Source organism: Lampris incognitus, chromosome 4 (genome assembly GCF_029633865.1).
Source record: "Lampris incognitus isolate fLamInc1 chromosome 4, fLamInc1.hap2, whole genome shotgun sequence".
NCBI classification, from domain to species: domain Eukaryota; kingdom Metazoa; phylum Chordata; class Actinopteri; order Lampriformes; family Lampridae; genus Lampris; species Lampris incognitus.
In genome coordinates this window covers 32,227,131-32,250,901 of record NC_079214.1, presented here as the reverse complement: position 1 = coordinate 32,250,901, position 23,771 = coordinate 32,227,131, and the positions used below count along the sequence as shown (strand labels likewise).

Below are 23,771 nucleotides of genomic sequence, written 5' to 3'. Positions count from 1 at the left end.
ACCACGGACAGGTTAAAAAGTTTTCAAAGTCACAACTTTTGTGTCTTTTAACATGAACTATTTCCATTCCAATTTTCTGCAATTTCTTACTGGAATTCAAATAAATGGACTGCAATTATATAGCGCTTTTCTAGTCTACCAACCACGCAAAGTGCTTTACAGTGTATGCCTCACGTTCACCCATTCACACACACATTCATACACTGATGGTGGAGGCTGCCATGCAAGGTGCCAACCTGCTTATCCGGAGCAGTTAGGGGTTCAGTGTCTTGCTCAAAGACACTCCAACATGCTCTCTGGAGGAGCCGGGGATCAAACCAGGAACCTTCTGATTACTAGACAACCCGCTCTACTTCCTGAGCCATGCCACCCCTGATTCAAGGCACTTATAGAGTGTTTTTAGAGTGTCCTTTTAGACCAACCCAGGCTTGTGCGGGCCCCAGAATAACTAACTTCTCTCTCTCTCTCTCTCTCTCTCTCTCTCTCTCTCTCTCTCTCTCTCTCTCTCTCTCTCTCTCTCTCTCTCTCTCTCTCTCTCTCTCTCTCTCTCTCTCTCTCTCTCTCTCTCTCTCTCTCTCGCTTGCTTGCTGTCTCCCTCTCTTTTTTTAGGGCTGACACACCTGCAATTTCGTGGTGCTTGCACAATAACAATGAAGTTCTTTAAACTCAAATCTTGAATCTCTCGTTCTCTCTCGCTCTCTGTCTCTCTGTCACTCTCTATCTCTCTCTTTCCCTCCCATTCTCCTTTTTTTCTGTCTCTTGCACTCTCGGTGGTTTCATCTCCAACAGCCAATCATCACTACAGGAGTACAGGCCAGCCCCCACCTGCTGGCCCAGGAATACTGTCAAAGAGTCTTACAACTAATGACATTACAGAGTTAAAGTTAGGGACCCTTGGCTAACATAGTCACCATTTGTTTTAACATCAAATGCTACTTTGGTCCAAGGTGGCTTACGTCTAAGTTAACTCATCCTGGTGGTAATACTTTTGAGTAAATCAGGCTTAAGTGGTGTCAATAAAGTGGATTTGGTTAACCTAAATGCCTGCTTCAATCTGCAACTATCCAAATATCTATTCTGATACATGCACATTATCATTTAAATTAGTTGTAGAAATTACAGCTGCTGATGTGTATTTTAGATTTTTTTTTATTATAATAAATATACTCCATTGTATTTACATTATCTGACACGGAAGAAGATTGTATTTACAAATCCTCTATTCACATTTTGCAATGTTATACATTCAACACTGTTCAAATGAAACCTTGAAAATGACCGAAACAGTCGCACAGTTAAACAGAATGCTTTCTGGGGAAAAGTGTGTGAACTTTCCCCTTTTCTAATGAATCTGCAATAGTCACACTGTGGTGTGAGTCCACATCGTTATGGATATATGTGAGATATCTTCCTCCTACAAACGGCCTCTCATTAAACCCTCTCTTACAGAACACAGCAAATTGACTGTGATGATCAGACATTACAGGCCACTGAACCAACCCACAAATGACCCTAATTCTGTGACTAAACAGCCTCTATCTTTAAAAAAGAAACTGAATTGTGTTTACTGCCTGCTTGTCGTGAACTAATAGCTTTAAAGCAGCGGACAGCAGGAGATCGGGGGGAGTACTTAACAACGGTAAACTACATTTACCCGTGAGCTTTTCGACTAATCCATTTGGATTACGTGTCAGCGGCGACATATTTTGTAGCGTTGTTGTGGCCAGACACTGTCACGTCACTGTTCCCGCTCAAATGAATGATAATGGAAGAAGAAAAAAAGAAAAAAAAGATTTGGTCTCTCTCAAACTGCGCGCGACGCTGCAGCATCCACTTCCCCCCGAACCATAACAGGCAGTGGCTACAGTGCTACGTTAGCTAGTCCACCCCCATCCCCCTATGAATACATGGCGTCTAGCAACTTTATCACCCATAACCCGGGTTATCCCGCAGTTTCCCAGCTCGCCCTTCATGGTGCAGATGCTGGCCACGTATCCGCCAGTGTTTTGTTTTGTTGGTTTTCCTCACGCGCGGGGGCAACCTGGCCGGTGCATGTCCGTCACAGGGTGGGTAATGACGCCGCTCAGGACATGTTGATCACCAGGTATCCCAAAACGCCGGCGACGGTAACGATGACGAAAAACACGATCACGGCGCAAAACGACGCGAAGTTGGTCTCCCTCTCTCCTCCCTCGTCGTCTTTGGGCTCCTCCTCGCAGATGGAGATGACACCGACGGAGGAGTTTCCCACGCTCAGGTTGGACTTGAGCTCAGCGCCCGCCTCCTGCTTCGCCTCCACCGCCCAGGGCGCCACCTGCACCTTCATTTCCATCTCCTCCATCATCTGCCCCACCTGGCCGATCTCAGCCTGCAGCTCCCTCAGGTCGGCCGTGTCGATGTTGCTGTCCGCTTCGTACTTCATGTTCTGCACGCTCATGGCGCGGGCGGCCACCGTGGTGGTGCTTCCGGTCATCCCCGTCTGGATGAGGTGCCTCGTGGGGACCTTGAGGGGGAAGTCCTGGCCGATCTCCAGGGACCTCTTCATGTCCACCTCCAGCAGCTCCATGCTGCTGGAGAACAGCACCCATAGCCGCTCGTACTCGGCGCGGTCCTCCTTGCTGATAGTTTTGTCTTTGAGCAAACTGGTCAGTTTAGTCCTGTTGGCGACGGCCAGCTCTTGGGCCTTTTTGCGGGTCTTCTTCAGCTCCTCCCGCAGGTTCTGTGAGTCCGAGGTGCTGCCCAGAGCGATGACCAGATGTCTGTAACAGGCGGTGACTTTATTCAGCGCGTCCAGCATTGTTTTGCATTCGTCTTTCCCCATCTCTGGTGTAGGGATGATGAGTGTCGTGCAAAACAAAACAAAAAAGACAAAATCCAAAAAAAAAAGAAAAAAGATGGGTAAGGAGATATGATGGCGAGCCGTCGGTTCCTTTATCCTTTATTCAACCGTGTCCTTATTTCAGTTTCCAGGTGGCAGAGAGAGTACACACATAAACGCGCGCACACACACACGCCGTTAGCCGCTCCAATCCACTCTGCGCCCTCGTCACAGCAAATTGCTCTCTAGCTGTGTCTGCCGTCCTCGCGGCGAGCAGAGTGAGCGGCTTACAAATTAATGCGTCCGTAAATGGCTTTGGGCTAGTATGCCTTGGCGCTTCAAGATCAAACCGCGTTGGATCACCTTTGCTGTTTAAAAAAAAACAAAACGAAAGGGGGGGGGTGAATCTGTATCTATCTTTAGCCGTAGTGTTCCACAAAAAGCCCACGCTTTAAAAAAAAAGAAAAAAATCCGCGGTTTATGCAACAAGATGCAAATTTCCAAGCAGATCGATGCTACAGGTGTCACATCATCTGCGTCAATCCGTTTGCAGACACAAAACAGAGCATATGAAATATAAATGTGTGTGTGTGTGTGTGTGTGTGTGTGTGTGTGTGTGTGTGTGTGTGTGTGTGTGTGTGTGTGTGTGTGTGTGTGTGTGTGTGTGTGTGGTTCGTCAACAGCGAGCAGAAAAGCGATTAAAAAAAACCTCCTCCGGTCCACCTTTCGATAAATCTCGGCGATTCTCTGTCATGGCACAGGGGTGAAGCGCAGCGGTGTCAGAGCGCCTGTCGCGGGAAGCAACCCAACCATCGTGTCAAACTCGTGCGTTTATATTCTTGCTTCGGAGCTGTCCACTTCAGCACTCTCTCCCCTGTTTAAATAGCGGCGAGCGAGCGCAGCGCACGCAGGACGGAGCCATTCAGCGGCGAGGCGTCAAGGCTGCCTAGACGGGAGAGCCGCCTCGTGCCCATTGGTCGGTCACCAAAGCATCGACAACGCATTCGCCTTGTGGTTGGCTGCTCTGTCCAGTCCGTAGGCAGCAATATTGTTAGATGCCTACCAATAAAAGAAGGGAAAATGTTGTTATTCTTCCATTCTTCTCTACTCCTCCTCCAACCCGGTATCAAAACGACCATTTGGTATGGTGTGTGTGTGTGTGTGTGTGTGTGTGCGTGCGCGCGCGCGTGCATGAGAGAGAGCGAGAAAGAGAGAGAGAGCGAGAGAGAGCGAGAGAGAGAGAGAGAGAGAGTCAGGTTTTTCCATCTTAATGGGGACCAAATGTCCCCATTAGGATAGAAAAACTCGAAACCACCTTCCTGTGGGGACATTTTATGGGTCCCCATAAGTAAAAGGGCCTATTTTAAGGTTAGGACTTGGTTTTGGTGTTAAGATTGGGGTAAGGGTTAAAGTTAGACATGTAGTTATGATGGTTAAGGATATGGTTAAGGGCTAGGAATGAATGTAGTCAGTGAGGGGTCTTCAAAAGTATAGGGTAACATGGTACGATTGTGTGTGGGGGGGGGGGTGCGCTTGTGTTCGTGTGTGCTTGTGTGTATGTGTCTTTGTTTGAATTCACCAACACAGTCAACACAAGAAAATACTTTTTTATCATTTGCTGCACATTTAGAAGTCCTGTGTGCATGTGCATGCAAGTGACATCAACAAATGTGTCTTTAACTTAATTATTTTTATTTTTATCTTTTTATCTTTTCATTTCATTTTTTTGTTTATTGGTGGTGCTGCACAATTAAAGTTCAGGCACTTGTCCATGCACAAAAAAGGATGCCAGTTACACGCAGCGCTGGCTCAATATTGTGCTGTTTACCTAGTAGGCACCTACTGTGCCGATAAGCAAGGGGCAGAGCGGTGTTTGGCTGCTTTGCTCTTTTTGCATTATTGAAGCGGATGGAGCCTAATGATCCAGCGTCTGCAGTGTAGTTTAATGGCCTGAAGAATGGAGGGCACTGCAAGAAATAAGGAAGCAGGGGCGTCTGGGTAACGTAGCGGTCTATTCCGTTACTTACCAACATGGGGATCGTCGGTTCGAATCTCCATGTTACCTCCGGCTTTGTCGGGCGTCCCTACAGATACAATTGGCCGTGTCTGCGGGTGGGAAGCTGGATGTGGGTATATGTCCTGATCGCTGCACTAGCGCCTCCTCTGGTCGGTCGGGGCGCCTGATCGAGCGGAGGGAGAACTGGGGGGAATAGCGTGATCCTCCCCCGCGCTATGTCCCCCTGGCGAAACTCCTCGCTGTCAGGTGAAAAGAAGCGGCTGGCGACTCCACATGTATCAGAGGAGGCATGTGGTAGTCCGCAGCCCTGCCCGGATCGGCAGAGGGGGTGGAGCAGCGACCGGGACGGCTCGGAAGAGTGGGGTAATCGGCCGGATACAATTGGGGAGAAAAAAAAGGGGGGGGGATCCAAATAAAAAAAGTGAAATTTACTATGGGTTTAAAGAAAATAGATTTACATAAATGTATAGCTAAATTACAGGCTCATCACACATATTAAAGAAAAATGTAAGACCCAACCTGAAAAGCCTTACCATAGACATGGGCCCACAAATGCCCTTACACTGAAGCTCAAATTTGAATGCAACCCACATCCCAATGCAACACATCATGCTAAATATCTTTATTTACATCATAAATGGCCTGTACTATGAGGCCTACATGCAAAACCATTACAGAGCATTTCTAAAAAAAATCCTCATACCATATACCAGATTAGGCAAGCCTGATAATGACTGTCACAAGCAACCATTTCAACAACTGAATGATCATAGAGCACCAGGTGAGGTGATGTGAAGGTATAGGGAAGAGCACATTGAGACAATGTATTGCAGTGTGTAAGATATTATAAATCACGGTGGTTTGGTTGTTCTCTTGATTTCAGAAACAGAAATTAAAGAAATGAAAACAGAATAGTGATTTCATTTTCATTTCAAAATCCACAAACGAAAGGGCTTTTTTTCTCGTTTTCCTGGTCAGAAACGGCAGATGCAACATTTATAAATGACTTTATTTTCCTTCTCACATTAGGATGGATAAGTAAAATGGTCTTTGAACATATTTATTGTCAGCAATAAATGGAAGGAATCTGTCTGTCTGCCTGTCTGTCCCGTGGTGACCGGATGAACAGCGCCACTCTCCCGCTGAAACCCACCTTGTGGTCAGAAGGGGAATTACACCCAAACAGGGCCTACTCTTGTTACTGAAATAAACAGTGTCTATCTCCCTCCACGTCTCTATGGTGCTGAAAGACGCACAGAAAATATGACAAATGTTTTAAAATATTCAAAATATTTTAAAAGTCTAGTCATTGTCTTAATCATTTGGTTCCCCCCCAGCACGGCAAATTGGCTGGTGTCCCTGGGCACTCGCCCAGTGCCATATATGGATAATCCGGTCCAGCATGTTACCCTGCTAAGTGTGGCACAAGTGTGCTATGTGTAAATGTACAACCATGTTTCAGCTGGAATATACAAGACTGATTGTTCTGAAATGAACAACCTGGTCCTTCTGGAGTGACCTTTTTTTCTGGTTTTCCTATCAGTAGGTAAGTAACGAATTGACCCACTCACTTCACACCTATTTTCCATCTCCTTTGGCTGATATGTAATGGCTCTCTCTTGTTTGTCATACACTCTGAATCGTACATGTATATTTTATGCATCACAACTGTTGCATTTCTAATCGGCATAGTTTCCTCTATAATCATATGCTGGATTTAATCTCACATGGCCCTGCTCTGCTCATATCATAAATTACATCCTAAGGTTAGGTTGGACAGCTGGTAGAAGGTTGTTCACTAAAGCCACTTGTTTCTGAACCATAACACACATCTAGGCTAAGCCACATGTTTTTGTAGTACCGAGGAAAACTGACTTCCACTGCTTTGAAACTATTTCCACAGCGACTTCTAACCAGTGGGCACCACTCCTTTATATTTGTGTGTTACAGCAGATAAAAATGGTGAGGGTTAAAACCCCACCCTGCCTCTGACAATTATGATCTTAAGGGGGCAGGATAGGTCAACTCCTTTTGAAGTGCAGTTAGGTGCTGACATAATCATTGACAGCCCTTCATCTGGTGACCACTTAACACAGAGATACACCGATCAGCCAAAACATTAAAACCACTGACATGTAAGTGAATAACAATGATTATCTCGTTACAGTGGCACCTGTTAAGGGGTGGGATATATTAGGCAGCAAGTGAACAGTCAGTTCTTGAAGTTGATGTGTTGGAAGCAGGAAAAATGGGCAAGTGTAAGGATCTGAGCAACTTTGACAAAGGCCAAATTGTGATGGCTAGATGACTGGGTCAGAGCATCTCCAAAACAGCAGCCCTTGTGGGGTGTTCATGGTATGCAGTGATCAGGACCTACCAAAAGTGGTCCAATGAAAGACAACCAGTGAACTGGCGACAGGGTCATGGGTGCCCAAAGTTCACTGATGTGCACAGGGAGTGAAGGCTAGCCCATCTGGTCTGTTCCACAGAAGAGCTACTGTAGCTCAAATTGCTGGAAAAGTTAATGTTGGCTATGATAGACAGGTGTCAGAACATACAGTGCATCACAGCTTGCTGTGTATGGGGCTGTGTAGCCACAGACCAGTCAGAGTGCCCATGATGACCCCTGTCCACCTCTGAAAGTGCCTATAATAGGTGCGTAAGCATCAAAACTGAACCATGGAGCAATGGAAGAAGGTGGCCTGGTCTGATAAATCACAGTCTCTTTTACATCATGTGGACGGCCAGGTGTGTGTGCATCATTTGCCTGGGGAAGAGATGGCCTCAGGATGTGCTATGAGTAGAAGGCAAGCTGGTGGAGGCAGTGTGATGCTCTGGGCAATGTTCTGTTGGGAAACCTTGGGTCCTGGCATTCATTCATGTGGATGTTACTTGACATGTACCACCTACCTAAACCATGTTGCAGACCAGGTACACCCCTTTATGGCAACAGTATTCCCTGATGACAGTGGCCTCTTTTTTTATATGTATAAATTTATTTCTGATTTTTCCCTTTTTCTCACAATTTAGTGGCGAATCTATCCCTATTTTAATTCAAACACCCACCCTCGTACTGCATGCATTTGCCAGCTGCATTTCTCCGGCCAGCAGTCTCGAAGGAGACGCCTCGCCACTTCCGTGACCAGGTGAATCCAGGCCGAACCACTGCTTTTTCTGACACACACAGAGACGCATTCATGTGACGAACACAAGCCGACTCCGCCCCCCTCCCGAAGACAGCGCTGCCAATTATTGCTGCCTCATCGAGTCCGGCCATAGTCGGATCTGACGAGACTGGGGCGTGAACCCCGGTCCCCAGTGGGCAACTGCATCGACACAGTGGCCTCTTTTACCAGGATAATGCACCCTGCCATACTGCAAAAACTGTTCAAGAATGGTTTGAGGAACATGACAAAGAGTTCAAGGTGTTGCCTTGGTCTCCAAATTCTCCAGATCTCAATCCGATTGAGTGTCTGTGGGATGTGCTGGAAAAACAAGTCTGATCCATGGAGGCGCCACCTCGCAACTTACAGGACTTAAAGGAACTGCTGCTAATGTCTTGGTGCCAGATACCAGAGGACACCTTCAAGAGGGGTCTTGTGGAGTCCATGCCTGGATGGGTCAGAGCTGTTTTGGTGACATGAGGGGGCCTACACAATATTAGGCAGGTGGTTTTAATTTTTTTGGCTGATCGGTGTAAGTGATGAGGAGTAAGTGACTCCTCATCACAAAATTATCCAAGATAAGACTGAGGCTGTAGTTGTGGTTGTTGTTATAATCAACTCCTATCATCCAATCATGCTAAGATATCAGTGCCTGGTTGCACAAACACCTAGTACTTCCTCCCATTACTATCAGATCTTCAAAACCAGATTTGATCAGAAATATTCGTTGACAAGTAATCAAGTTAAAATATGCATGAAAGCAATGGAAAGACACAGATCTTAAATAAGCAGAATATGAGACATATAATTGCAATATTCATATAAAGGCATCCAAGCTAACCTATAAACGCATACTATATTATCTTTCATTTATCCAGATGGTTAAGACTGTCTGGTAGTTGCATTATTATTGTACTATGTAGTAAACCCTATCAATCAACTACATGTTGGCAAATAAAGTCTGATGCTGTTTGCTACAGTCCATGATCCAATCTCCCTTCTCCATTGTCACATCTAGAAATAAACCTGAACTCATTTATGGACAATGAAACCCCCTGAACATGGAAGTATTCAGTGATAGTTCTCTCTTTGTCTGGCGCAGTGCACAGTGTTATGTCTGCATGGGAAGATGGGCCCTTGTGTTTTCATATACAGCCTCAGTTTAGAGGTTAATATGAAGATGAAATGAGAACCACAAGAGATGAAAAAAATCCTGGATACCTGTGTGTGTGTGTGTGTGTGTGTGTGTGTGTGTGTGTGTGTGTGTGTGTGTGTGTGTGTGTGTGTGTGTGTGTGTGTGTGTGTGTGTGTGTGTGTGTGTGTGTATCTGTGTGTGTGTCTGTGTGTGTGTCTGTGTGTGTGCGCGCACATGCTAGTTTTTCTATCCCAGTGGAGGCTGTTGGGACAGTAAAACCAGAAACCACCTACCTTGTGGGATATTTTATGGGTTCCCATTTAGGAATTGGGTCTAGGGTTAAGATTAGAATTAGGATTACGTTAAAGTTAGGGTAAGGGTTAAGGTTAAGCATGTAGTTATGATGGTTAAGGTTAGGGAATGAATATAATCTGTGTGTGTGTGTGTGTGTGTGTGTGTGTGTGTGTCTGTGTCTGTGTCTGTGTCTGTGTCTGTGTCTGTGTCTGTGTGTCTGTGTCTGTGTGTGTTTCTGTGTCTTCTCCTGGATCACCACCCTACTGTGATGGAGAAGCTTCCGTGTACCAATGAGCCCAAGAGCTATGCCATCCGGAGCTTGGCTCCTGGTAAGGTCATCCAAGGCGGATTGGTCAAGGGGGAGGTTCCAGATGAAGTGTGATCCAACAAAGACTTTAATGGCAGAAATGGCAGAAGATGTCTCTAGGTCACAACTGCAGTGAAGGTGGGTGAAGGCTGCAGGAGAGGGTGGTCCCCAATCTTCTTGGTTCTCAATGCCATAGGACTCTGGCCACTCCCTGCCAAGGACCGTGTGATGGCTGCATGTGCATCAGCCATTCCATGTAATAAGCTGTCATGCACAGGTGTCCTCCCATTATGTGGCTTCAGGACTGGCCTCTACGCTCACCTGAGGACCCAGAGGGAGGACAGTCATACTCGACCCCGACTGACTGCTGATGATGATGATGATGTGTATGTGTGTGTGTGTGTGCATGCGCGTGCACGTGTCTGTGTGTTTTTAGTGGGGGAGGGTAACCAACCCAAGCTGTAAAATGATCTACGATCTCTTTAATCCAGATTAGCAGGTTTCTAAAAGTCCTAGGATTAGCATTACGTTAATGCATCTTTTAATGGTGGTCACCCTTCTCTCGCTTTTTACTTTTCATCATATGGAACGAATAGCTCATGCATCAATAAGCTCCATCACTCTCCCGCACTTGAATTCATATTCGGTCAGAGAACTGTCAAACAAGAATACACTCATAAAGAAATAATGACACAAGATGTTGGCATTGCTTAAATTTATTTCTCTTGTTAACCACGATGACATCCATAGGTAAAGCCCCTTCCTTAAACTTCCACGCATGGTTTTTATAACCCATGAAACATTAATACCTCAGCTCTCATACTAGTTCATGGTGTGAGGGATGTGTTCGGTCCTTTCATTCATTCATTTTCTATAGTTGTTTAATCAAATGCAGTGTCCCAAGGGATGGAGTGTAGCCAAGCAGGTATTCGGCAGAAGGTAGGGAGACACCCTGGACTGGTCATGAGTCTATCACAGGGCCCATACACACTCTCATGGATATCTATGGGCCATTCAAGTTATCCAAGTCCCCCAACACGCCTGAATTTGAACTGTGGGAGGAAACCCATGTGAACACAAAGAAACAGTCGGGATCTTGCTATAACTCCAGAGTGCTAACCACAATGCAAATTATCACACCACCCTGCAACAGATCCTATGTATCACTGATAGAAATATAGATCAGCATAGAGTAGACATCAACTTCAGCTGTTTCATCCAGTTTTCCTGAAAATGGTAAGGGTTATGGTTCAGATAGTGTGAGGTCAGACAGCTTTGAAAGATTGATTTTGTTTTTGTTTTTTACAGTAAAGACTCATATGCTGTATCTGTGTTGTTTCGTTACATGTTTCAGGGAAAACAAAATGAGTTTTGTCCTTTAAAACCCACTTTAAAGTGTTTGCTAAAGAATAGGCTCCAGTGAGCACCACAGAATGAGCAGATGAATGCTGGATGGAGGATGCCCAGTGGTTCAAATGTTACATTTTGGCATATGCTCCACCCCATGATCCATTGAGGAGAAATGTTAGTGGCAGATGGAGATCCTATGTTTGGGGAAAAAACCACATCAGGTTCAAAGTATTATCTACTAAAATACTCTTAACACCCTATCCTTGACACCTCCAGCAGAAATACAACACTCTCAACAATGCCCACATCCTAATCCCATCACCCAGTGTCTCAAAATGAAATTGTACAGCACTCGGCATGGCCCTTATGTTATATGATGACATAAAAGTAATCAGTTAGCTTATTACTAAAATGGAGCAAATCCACTAAAAGCACGTTATTACTTGGGTGGCTCTCAGATTTGGATTTAAAAGTGTGTTGCAGCTTTTTTAAAGTGATTTGGGATGAGTGGGTTGGCGGGGAGAGACAGAGGGAGTTTTTGGTGGTACAATGAAGATTCAGTGAGTTAGAAATAGAAGCAGGGCATCAGCAGGAGAGAAAAAGGAGAAAGGGGAAGCAGGGAAGGACAGAGAGGAAGTGAATTTTTGTTGAATTATTAATGCACCCCATCCACAATGTGGTCTCTCACACAGTGTAGCACGCAGCAGCAAGGTTATCCATGAGTCATGGCTCCACTCCACAAAGGTCCTGACTGAGGATGATCTTCACTCAAACCTGGAACACATACACCCACCTACCTACACACACACACACACACACACACACACACACACACACACACACACACACACACACACACACACACACACACACACACACACACACACACTTACTTGCTCGCTTAAGGTTGTCCGTCGTGTCCGACGATGACAACCCTGCCTCTGTTACTTTAGAGTCTTCTTATGGCTGTAAAGCCCAATCCATGATCCACACTGTTTGCCACAGACAGAAGAGGTGAGAGCACTGACTGGGAGTGTAGGTGTGGTACTGGCTTGATGTCTCTTTAGATGTCTCCTTGTCCGTCGATCACCTCGGTCCTCCTCGAGCTTTGGCACCCCTTGTTGACAGAGCTGCCGCCAGATGGAGCGTTGGGCGGTAGTATCCTCCAGCTGGCTCAGGTTCAGGCCGCACTTTTTTATGATGGTCTTCAGTTGGTCTTTGTACCGTTTTTCTGGCCCCCTGCCAAGCAGCGTCCAAGATGTAGCTGGCCATACAGCACTTTACGCAGTAAGCGCTCCTTCGGCATCCTGATGGCGTGACCGAGCCATCGAAGTTGGTGCTGGGTGACGGTAGCCTCCATGTTGATGCAGTTGGTCTTATGGAATATTTCAGTATGGGGCACTCGGTCACGCCAGGTTATCCTCAGGATGCATTGTAGGCATCTGATGTGGAAGACCTCAAGCGTCCTCAGGTGGTGGCTGTACAGGATCCATGCCTCACAGCTGTAGAGGAGAGTTGTGATGACAACTGCCAAGTAGAAAGATATTTTGGTGTGGCGGTTGAGGTCTTTGTTTTGAAAGACCCTTCTCCTAAGTCTGCCAAAAGAGGATGACGCTTGCTTAATCCGGTTTTGTATCTCCCTGTCGGTGCTGCAGTCGTCAGAGAGGAAGCTGCCCAGGTATTTGAAGGATTCCACTCTTGCAAGTGGTTTGTCGGAGATGGTGAAGGTTGGTGAATGAGATGGAGGAGTAGATGCCCACTGGCATACTACTTCAGTCTTTGCCACGTTTATAGAGAGACCCAGCCTACCATACGCCCTTGTAGCAGCTGCAAGGGTAGCTTGCAGTGCCTCCGATGTGTGGATCACAACTGCACAGTCATCTGCGTACTGTAGCTCGATGATGTGCTCAGATGTCATTTTTGTGACTGCTTCGAGCCCACAGATGTTAAATAGGTTTCCATCTAGTCTGAAGTCCACAGTAACCCCACTGTCCTTCCTGATTTCCTCATGGAGCAGCAATGTCACACACAGGAGGAAGATGTTAAAAAGAACTGGAGCAAGGATGCACCCCTAACGTACCCCGGTGCACACCCTGAAGGGCTCGGATTCCTGGCCTCCAATGGTCACACGTGCTATCATCCCCACATGAAATTGTTGAAGGATGTTGACAAACTTTCGTGGGCAGCCAAACTTCAGGAGGACGCTCCATAGGATGTCCCTGTTGACTGTGTCGAAAGCCTTTGACAGGTCGATGAAGACTATGAAGAGGTCCTAGTGTTGCTCCCTAAACTTCTCCTGGAGTTGCCGTGCTGTGAACATCATGTCCACAGTACTCCTATTCCTCCTGAACCCACACTGTGACTCAGGCAACAGCTCCTCTGAGATGTTTTTTACCTGATTTTTTTCGACCACAGAGTGGAATGTCCCGATAGGTGCGGTAGCCTATCCAGGATGTTTTGAGTGGGCAATGTTTAGGCCACCTTTTCTAGGCCCTTCCCCAGTTGGGGTGAGCAGTGTAGCTCCTAAATAGGGCGGCTCAGTCACACAGGGGTCTGGCGAGAGCACTTGCCACTCAAACCCAGCTGCTGGCGACCATGAATAGCCCTGTGCCACTGACGTGCAGGGGTCTGATTAGGAGCTTCCAGAGCATTCATACCTGCTCCCGTCACCAGACACCCCATTGCCGCCAGGCTTTGATCCATATTCCGGTTACTGGTCTCACCGAGGCAGAGGTGGATACCTGCGCAAAGAGATTATTTAGAGTGCCGCTGGGGGTGCGCATGTCCCAGCACCACTTCTTCGCTGTGAGAGGGTCGGATCTGGTGGCAAGGGGAGCCCAAGACGACCAGTACTCTTCCACAGCTGCAGGAGGCTGCCGGAGCTCCGGTCTGTCGAAGGACAGCCTGTCGTGCGCCGCCATTCATGTTGCTTTTCTCTCAGGGTGTGCTCACCTAGCCTTTGTCATCCTAGACTTAACCACAAGGCAGCGGGACAGTGGTTGGTCAATGCCAGGGCATGTCCACTTCACATGGGCCTGTGCATTAGACCTCTGGGGACCACTGTAGCTCCGAGATCCCCTACCGTTTAGTCAGGGACTGCAAGGTACCCAGTTACCGTGTGTGGCCATGAAGAGAACTGCAGGAGTCTTGGCGGTAGAGAGGCTACCGGCAGGGAAGACTTACGCACTCGGCTCCTCTTTTCACCACCGCAAAGAGGGCTAGCCGGTGGCAGTAGCTTAAAGCAGAAGTAGCAAGCAGAAGCAGCATGCAGCATGCACTAACTACAAGCACTACTACCCCAGTATTACTGCACTGACGCATCACACACGCCCTGTGTGCTAACACACACACACACACACACACACACACACACACACATGCACACATTCAATACTGCCCTGTTTAACACCCTCAACCCCTAAGGGAAGGAAAGCTAAACTTACCCCTCAAGCCCTCCAATTAACTTTGTATTGATTGTTGGCAGAATGTGATGCAACAGGAAAAGGGAGTAGTGGGAGAGGGAAGAGGCATAAGCAACAGCCTAAGCTCTTCTATAAAAGCCTTAAAGAGAGTTCGGCGTTATCTTGGAGGGTTATCGCCACATCGAAGACAATTTGCAGGTGGACACACTTTTTTCTATAAGTGTCGCTTTCAAGTATAGCATGCTGCTGCCTTGCTGAATTTAAAAAAGGGTTTGTTTTTTTTAGCAATTGATTAAGAATAGTTCCTTAATTAATCGCGTTAGGAACTATTGATTAAGAATAGTTCCTAACCCAGCCACTGAGGATGCACAAGCCAGTGCATTCTTAGTGCCGGTCCCAAGCACAGACAAATGGGGAGGGTTGCGTCAGGAAGGGCATCCAGCATAAAATCATTGCCAAATCAAATATACAGATCATAAATAAGATTTCCATACCGGATCGGTTGAGGCCCGGGTTACCAGCGACCGCCACCGGTACCGTTAACCAGCAGGGTACCGGTGGAAACTATGTTACTGTTGGGTGAAGGAGAAGGAGAGGGGGAAGGCATGTCCAGAGGCAGCTAGAGAGGAGGAAGGGTAGGCGTGTGGAGGTGAGAGTCAGAACTTTTAATGTTGGCACTATGACTGGTAAAGGGAGAGAGGTGGCTGATACGATGGAAAGAAGAAAGGTAGGCATACTGTATGTGCAAGAGACCAGGTGGAAGGGGAGTAAGGCCAGGAGTATCGGAGGTGGGTTCAAACTCTTCTACCATGGTGCGAATGGGAGGATAAATGGGGTAGGGGTAATCCTGAAGGAAGAGTATGTCAAGAGCGTGCTTGAGGTGAACAGAGTGTCAGATAGAGTGATGAGTATGAAGCTGGAAATTGAAGGTGTATTGCTGAATGTTATCAGCGCATATGCCCCACAAGTTGGGTGTGAGATGGACGAGAAAGAAGAATTCTGGAGTGAGTTGGATGACGTGGTGGAGAGGGTACCCAAGGAGGGGAGAGTGGTGATTGGTGCAGACTACAATGGACATGTTGGTGAAGGGAACAGAGGTGATGAGGAGGTGAGGGGAAGGTATGGTGTCAAGGAGAGAAATGTGGAAGGACAGATGGTGGTCGATTTTGCAAAAAGGATGGAAATGGCTGTGGTGAATTCATATTTCAAGAAGAGGGAGGAACACAGGGTGACATACAAGAGTGGAGGAAAGTGCACAAAGATGGACTATATCTTATGTAGAAGGCACGATCTAAAAGGGATTGGAGACTGCAAGTCGGTGACAGGGGAGAACGTAGCTAGGCAGCATCGGATGGTGGTCTGTAGGATGCCTTTGGAGAACAAGAAGAGGAAGCGAGTGAAGACACAGCCGGAGATCAAATGGTGGAAGTTGAAGAAGGAAGACTGTTGTGTGGAGTTCAGGCAGGAGTTAAGACAGGCACTGGGTGGTACTGAAGAGTTGCCGGATGGCTGGGCAACCACTTCAGAAATAGTGTGGGAGACAGCTAGGAAGGTACTTGGTGTGTCATCAGGACAGAGGAAGGAAGACAAGGAGACTTGCTGGTGGAATGAGGAAGTACAGGAAAGTATACAGAGGAAGAGGTTGGCAAAGAAGAAGTGGGATAGACAGAGAGATGAAGAAAGTAGATAGGAGTACAAGGAGATGCAGCGTAAAGTGAAGAGAGAGGTAGCAAAGGCAAAGTAAAAGGCGTATGGTGAGTTGTATGACAGGTTAGACACTAAGGAAGGAGAAAAGGATTTGTACCGATTGGCTAGACAGAGGGACTGAGCTGCGAAGGATGTGCAGCAAGTTAGGGTGACCGAGGATAGAAATGGAAATGTGCTGACAAGCGAGGAGAGTGTGTTGAGCAGGTGGAAGGAATACTTTGAGGGGCTGATGAATGAAGGAAATGAGAGAGAGAGAAGGTTGGATGATGTAGGGATAGTGAATCAGGAAGTTCCGCGGATTAGCAAGGAGGAAGTGAGGGCAGCTATGAAGAGGATGAAGAGTGGAAAGGCAGCTGGCCCTGATGACATACCTGTGGAGGCATGGAGATGTTTAGGAGAGATGGCAGTGGAGTTTTTAACTAGATTGTTTAACACAATCTTGGAAAGTGAGGGGATGCCTGAGGAGCAGAGAAGTATACTGGTACCAATTTTCAAGAACAAGGGCGATGTGCAGAACTGTAGCAACTACAGAGGTATAAAGTTGATCAGCCACAGCATGAAAATTTGGGAAAGAGTAATAGAAGCTAGGTTAAGAGGAGAGGTGATGATTAGCGAGCAGCAGTATGCTTTCATGCCACGAAAGAGCACCACAGATGTGATGTTTGCTTTGAGAATGTTGATTGAGAAGTATAGAGAAGGCTAGAAGGAGTTACATTGTGTCTTTGTAGATTTAGAGAAAGCATAAGACAGGGTGCCGAGAGAGGAGGTGTGGTATTGTATGAGGAAGTCGGGAGTAGCAGAGAAGTATGTAGGAGTGGTGCAGGATATGTATGAGGGAAGTGTGACAATGGTGAGGTGTGCGGTTGGAATGACATATGGGTTCAAGGTGGAGGTGGGATTACATCAAGGATCGGCTCTGAGCCCTTTCTTGTTTGCAATGGTGATGGACAGGTTGATGGACAAGATCAGGCAGGAGTATTCATGGACGATGATGTTCGCGGATGACATTGTGATCTGTAGCAAGAGTAGGGTGCAGGTTGAGGAGAGCCTGGAGAGGTGGAAGTATGCACTGGAGAGAAGAGGAATGAAAGTCAGTAGGAGCAAGACGGAATACCTATGTGTGAATGAGAGAGAGGACAGTGGAATGGTGAGGATGCAAGGAGTGGAGGGGACAAAGGCATATGAGTTTAAATACTTGGGGTTAACTGTCCAAAGTAACAGGGAGTGCAGGTGAGAGGTGAAGAAGAGAGTGCAGGCATGGTGGAGTGGGTGGATAAGAGTGTCAGGAGTGATTTGCGTCAGAAGGGTACCAGCAAGAGTTAAAGGGAAGGTTTACAAGATGGTCGTGAGACCATCTATGTTATATGGTTTGGAGACAGTGGCACTGACGAAAAGACAGGAGGTGGAGCTGGAGGTGGCAGAGTTAAAGATGCTAAGATTTTCACTGGGAGTGACGAAGGACAGGATTAGGAATGATTATATTAGAGGGGCCGCTCAAGTTGGATGGTTTGGAGACAAAGCAAGACAGGCAAGATTGAGATGGGTTGAACATGTGTGGAGGAGAGATGCTGGGTATATTGGGAGAAGGATGCTGAATATGGAGCTGCCAGGGAAGGGGAAAAGAGGAAGACCAAGGAGGAGGTTTATGGATGTGGCGAGGGAGGGCATGCAGGGGGCTGGTGTGACAGAGGAAGACGCAGAAGACAATAAGAAAAGGAAACGGATGATCCGCTGTGGCGACCCCTAACGGGAGCAGCCAAAAGTAGTAGTAGCAGATTAAGAATAGTTCCTTTTTCTAACCAGATCTGTCGTCAACATTGCTCATTTCTACTACAGGGGATTCTGATGATGACTCCCGCTGTACAATGGAACTGGCCCATAAAAAAAAATCTAGACTGTCTTTCCTGGAAGCAGAAATAGGTGGCCTAAAGCTCATGAATATAGGCTTTTTGGCAGTAGAGTAAGCTTCTCCACTGCGTTATAAGCTTTCCATGCTAAACTGAGCTGAGCCAAAAGGAGCCAGGGCATCTGCTGGCTCCAAGGCTTAACTCTAATCCTATCACATCTTTGATAGCGGTTAAGTTCTGAGAACCTGAGGGAGGGTTGTACGGTGTTACCAAGAGGTTACTGAGGTGAAACACCATAAATCCTGGGTGTTCCTGTAGCTCAACAGCCTAAAATACATGCTGCTACATTGACATATTTTGATCTTCAAGACTCATTGTCTTTATTTCATTTTACCTCCTCTCTCATTCATCTCACATCTACATTAGATATGCTCCAGTTCAAGGCAGAAAGACCCAGAGAAATAATACACATCACAATGACGCCTAGCACCCCTGTCCTTTCCTTTTTTTCTACATACAACGAAATTTGTTCTCTGCATTTAACCCATCTTATTCTATAGGAGCAGTGGAGAAGCTGCAGTGCCCAGGGACCAACTCCAGTTCTTCTTTCCATTGCCTTGGTCAGGGGCACAGACAGGACTATTAACCCCAACATGTATGTCTTTTTGATGGTGGGAGGAAACCCACGCAGACACGGGGAGAACATGCAAACTCCACACAGAAAGGACATGGGACGGCCGGAGTTTGAACCCAGGACCTTCTTGCTGTGAGTCAACAGTGTTATCCACTGGGCCACTGTGATGCCTTAATAAGAATCCATTAGAGATTTTGCTTTAGAGGAAAAAAAACTGCACTTCATGGGGAAACAGTCTTCTTCTTCTTTCAGCTTTTTCCTTGTTTTTCAGGGGTCGCCACAGCAGATTTTACAGTTTCCATCTGGACCCTGTGAGGGCACAGCACCGATGCTGGCCATTGTTAAAGCGGGCCTCAACCAATCCAATATGGTCTTGTCAATCTGCATACTGATTTGGCAAAATTTTACGTCGGATGCTCTTCCTGACACAACCACTAACCCTGTGGACGAGGGCACAGGTAAAGCGCTGGATGCCATCCCAGTATTCATGGACTTGCACCCATGCCTGTCGCCATAATTAATGGTGGAAATGGGGAAACTTAATGGGAAAACAGTGAGTGGACCAAAAAGATGGCTCTCATAAAAACACCCTATTGTTCTATTCATAGAAAACAAATAAAAGAACAATGACACCCTCATCTCTTTGTAACACGAGAGATAGATTATTTGCCCCTTTTTTAGCCCTTGAAAGTTTTATCCTTTCCATAATGGTCATCATGCTTTAGTCAAGTAAATTGTAACATGCACACTGTGCAGGGGAAAGCAAGACCTGCAAGGATAAAGGTTAAGGCCCTTACCCCTTTTACCCTCGCTGTGTTTGAAAAGCAACCAGATTGCCCTTCTCTGAAAATCCCCTCTAAAAGGCTTCTGCACTGGATCTCTGTGTCTGTGTGTGTGAGAGAGAGAGAGAGAGAGAGAGAGAGAGAGAGAGAGAGAGAGAGAGAGAGAGAGAGAGAGAGAGAGAGAGAGAGAGAGAGAGAGAGAGAGAGAGAGAGAGAGAGAGAGAGAGAGAGAGAGAGAGAGAGAGAGAGAGAGAGAGAGAGAGAGAGAGAGTATGAGTGAGGTAAAAGCAGACGGGGCACAGATAAGCCCGAGGATGGTCAGAGGCCTTTGCAGCATGGCTGGGGTCTATATCCTTTCTGACATAATGGAGGAAAACGTTTCCAATTTTCTTGGTCGTGATACTTCTGGTCCTATTCAGTTTATGTTTTATAGAGAATACTTGCAATTTTTTTCTTAATTTTCTTTTTTCAAGGTTTGGGGGTCGTAGTTTATGGCATATAGCCAAATAGAAGCATGTACAGATCATGACACCTCAGAAGTCCTTTAGGACCAGCAAACTAAATGTTTCAATATTTTTACATATAAAAATGCATGAATAAAATGTATTAAATATTTGTGTCAGAGATTTATTTTGTATATGTAATTGCGATTATATGGTGGAATCACACGAGACTGTTCTCAACAGCTTGCAGGGAAGTTTTTGTTTGTGTGTGTGTGTGTTGATGTGGTTTGCACTTCACAACATAGCTTACGTAAATCAGCCTCTATCATCTTGTGCTTGTCTATACCATCGTGCATTGCCACCACACTTTTTCTACCATTATCTCTTCCTCACTTTCCTGCCTCCAGTGGGGAATTGCTGCCTGGCTGCCTTAATTCAAATAACAAAGGCACATTTTCTTGATGATCTCTTCTTAAGAATCAATAGAAAGGCTGCTGCGTACACTATGTCTTTGAAACAAGACATTACTCCTCAGATGGGAGTCTCGATAGGCCGAGTCCTGCTCGTCTGATGTCTCCACAGACTGGCACACTGAGTTCTCTTGTAGCAGCTCAGCTGAGGTTAGATAAAATATGCCCATGATATGAATTGGCTATGGGAGGAAAAAATACACTAGTAATGCCAGATAATATGACAAAAGATGAGTAGAGGTGGTAAAGATCTTTGTTGGTAGCTTTTTTATCTTCTTCTTCTTCTTTCAGCTTGTTCCCTGTTTCTCAGGGGTCGCCACAGCAGATTTTACAGTTTCCATTGGTACCCGGTGAGGGCACATCACCTATACCAGCCGTTGTTAACCCGGGCCCTGACCGATCCAGTATGGAGCCTCGACCGAACTGGTATGGTCTTGTCAATCCGCATGATGATTTGGCAAAATTTTATGTCGGATGCCCTTCCTGACACAACCACTAACCCTATGGGCATAGGGCATAGGTAAAACGTTGGATGCCATCCCAGTATTCATGGACTTGCGCCCATGCCTGTCGCCATTTGCTAGCTTTTTTTATCTGATGTACATTATTTCTTTTGTAATTCCTTACTAACAAAAACAAATCAAAGTTACACTAGTTTCAAAGTAACCTAAATGGAAAACTCAAAATGTTCCTTATCATCCTATAACTTTCATTTTCTGAACTAGACTGGATAACAAAGTCTACTTTTGCTGTATTTTTAATTAAGTGTGACAATAAAGGATACACCCTCATTAGTCTTCATTAATTTGGCAGATGCTGGAAGTTCCTCCCTCTCTCCATCTCTATTTAAATGTAATTTGAATCATTCTTTTGACAAAGCATAAAAACGCCTGGTCTTAGTTTGTTGAAGTTGCTACCTCTACTGATGTGACATCACATCAGAAGAGGTAGCAATGCATTAAATCAAAGGAAGACCAATGAATGCCGAGGTGTAAATATGTGAAGTGATTTTGACATTTTTATTGAATATCCATCATGTTTTAATCTGCTATAGTCCCCAGCATGTGCCTTGTTCCTATAAATGAGAATAACTTGTACTCTACTGATGAGTCAATTTATGTGATAGTGGTACTAAATTTTGTCCTGAATAGACCTTCATGTCATGAACTCTCTCTCTCTCTCTCTCTCTCTCTCTCTCTCTCTCTCTCTCTCTCTCTCTCTCTCTCTCTCTCTCTCTCTCTCTCTCTCTCTCTCTCTCTCTCTCTCTCTCTCTCTCTCTCTCTCTCTCTCTCTCTCTCTGTCTTTTTCTCTCCATACATTTCTCTTTCCCCTTCCCTCTCTCATCCTCTCATGTGTTAGCCAAATCTCACATCTCCCTTGCGCTCCTTCCCTATACATACAGGGACTTGACTTGATCATAACCACTTTGCCTGCTTCTCCTCTTTGCTTCACTTCATTTCGCTCCAAAAGTTGGTCTATCAACAAAAAAAGAAACTGTGCCAAAGTAATAATACACAGGGGAGACCAAGGTGCCTGTCAAACGATTTTATATGGAACATGAACACTTAACATTCATTATTTAATCAGATACAAGAATCCAAATTACATCAAGTCAGAATCCAATATCACTGCCTTTTGTCCATACCTATCACAGTCTCTCATGCTCCTTCTAGTGTATGCTGCAGAGGTTGTTTCTGACATCTTTTTTTCTGCAGGTGGGGGGATCCCTTGGCAGATTGCTGCAGAGAGTTTACATGGGCCTCTGTGGCTGCTCCCAGGGCATGCAGCTGTGCTTATCATGCCAGCATGCAGAAAGAGCAAGCAAGAGGGAAAGAAAGAGGATCAGGAGACAGAGGGAAAATGAATAGAAACAGAGAGAGGAGTGGAGGGAACTGAGAACCAGAGAATGACAAAGAGAGCGAGTGAGTGACTGTGTGTGACAGAGAGACAGAGACAGAGCGAGAGCGAGAGCGAGAGAGAGAGAGAGAGGCAATAGCAGCAGTTCTGGAAATGGAAAGGGCTTCGGTCCCCTGTTTCAGCCTTTAAGCTGCTTTAGTGGATTGCTAGGGCTGGGTAAGTTATTTTTTCTCTCCCTCCCTTTAAAACAGACAGCTGATATTGGCTTTGAACCAGAAAGGAACAGGGCAGGAGACCTGAGTGAGCCCCCACTGCGCAGCTGCGGGGCCAAGCAGCTTTATCATGGGTTTATAATTCCCCCCCACAAGGGAGGCACATGAATCTAGGAAATGCTACTAGACATATTCTGCTGCTACCTGCTGGAGAACTACAGCTAGAGCTTGACATCTATGCCCTGCCCTGACAAGGCCCAACTAGACCCAAAGGCTTGGGGTCAGGTCAAGTTCAATGTGTCATCCAATTTTTATTTTTAATTAAGATGATATAAAATTTCAATTAACTAGAAATACATAAATAACCAGTTTATGTTCACAGACTATTTGAAAGGCTGGTCATTTTGTTAGGTTTGAAGTGACAAAACACTTTCCAGCCCTCATGAGGTTGGAGAGAAATTCGGGGTTCAGTTTGGGTGTTGGGTGAGCCCTGTGATGGCCTGGCGGCCTGTCCAGGGTGTCTCCCTGCCTGCCGCCCAATGACTGCTGGGATAGGCTCCAGCATCCCCGCGACCCTGACAGCAGGATAAGCGGTTTGGATAATGGATGGATGGATGGATGGATGGATGGATTGGGTATTGTGCAGTACAAGTTGGCCAACCAAACAACAGTTATTCACACAGACTGGCCTGAAAAAGATACACTTGAATGAGATATTATAATTCAGTAGACAACCCAGATTTCTTGAGATCACTTTATTTCTTCCTTATTTATCTATTAACAATGTGTACGTACTCAGGTTTTCAAATATTTGGTTCATGTTTTGCTCAAGCCCCTGACCTCCCTGTGAGTAAGACAAAAGAGTACCCTATTTAGAAACCCCACCTTTCTGCCCTTAAGAAATTTAGATACACACTAACCAATATGCAAGTGTTAATGGACGGTTAGTTTTGCTCCCATCAGTGACACAGTAAAAAATACTGTAGGCGTCTGAGGTTTCTGTCTGTGCTCAGTGTGATGGAACATATCCTTTGTAATCTATGACTTTACTTGATTCAGTCTTTTTGAGTTTTTTTTTCTTTTCTTCTCAGTGCCCTCCGCTATACTTGACTTTATCACACAGAACAAGTTTTCGCGTGTTCTGAGTTTAGCATAGGACATAGCCTACACATTTGTGAAACAAACGTTTCCTTTTTAGGTTGCATGTTTACTATAATCCACCAGATTGCGCTGTTTAATCAAACGACACATTTTATCAACGGAGATTTACGAGCACTGATCTTGACGGAGAAAACCGAAGTGAACCCGGAAG

The 23,771-nt window shown here is 45.9% G+C and overlaps 1 protein-coding gene across 1 annotated transcript; it reads right to left on the bottom strand.

The window, feature by feature from the left end:
* Positions 1 to 2,083: 2,083 nt before the first annotated feature.
* si:ch73-167i17.6 (regulator of G-protein signaling 9-binding protein) lies at positions 2,084 to 2,821 on the bottom strand. Its single transcript, XM_056279272.1, has one exon. The coding sequence runs from the start codon at positions 2,819 to 2,821 to the stop codon at positions 2,084 to 2,086; it is 738 nt and encodes a 245-aa protein (XP_056135247.1).
* Between the last annotated feature and the right edge of the window lie 20,950 nt (positions 2,822 to 23,771).

What these genes read in the sequence shown, in the direction of transcription:
- si:ch73-167i17.6 (XM_056279272.1), bottom strand. Translation starts at nt 2,821, where the DNA reads ATGGGGAAAGACGAATGCAAAACAATGCTGGACGCGCTGAATAAAGTC.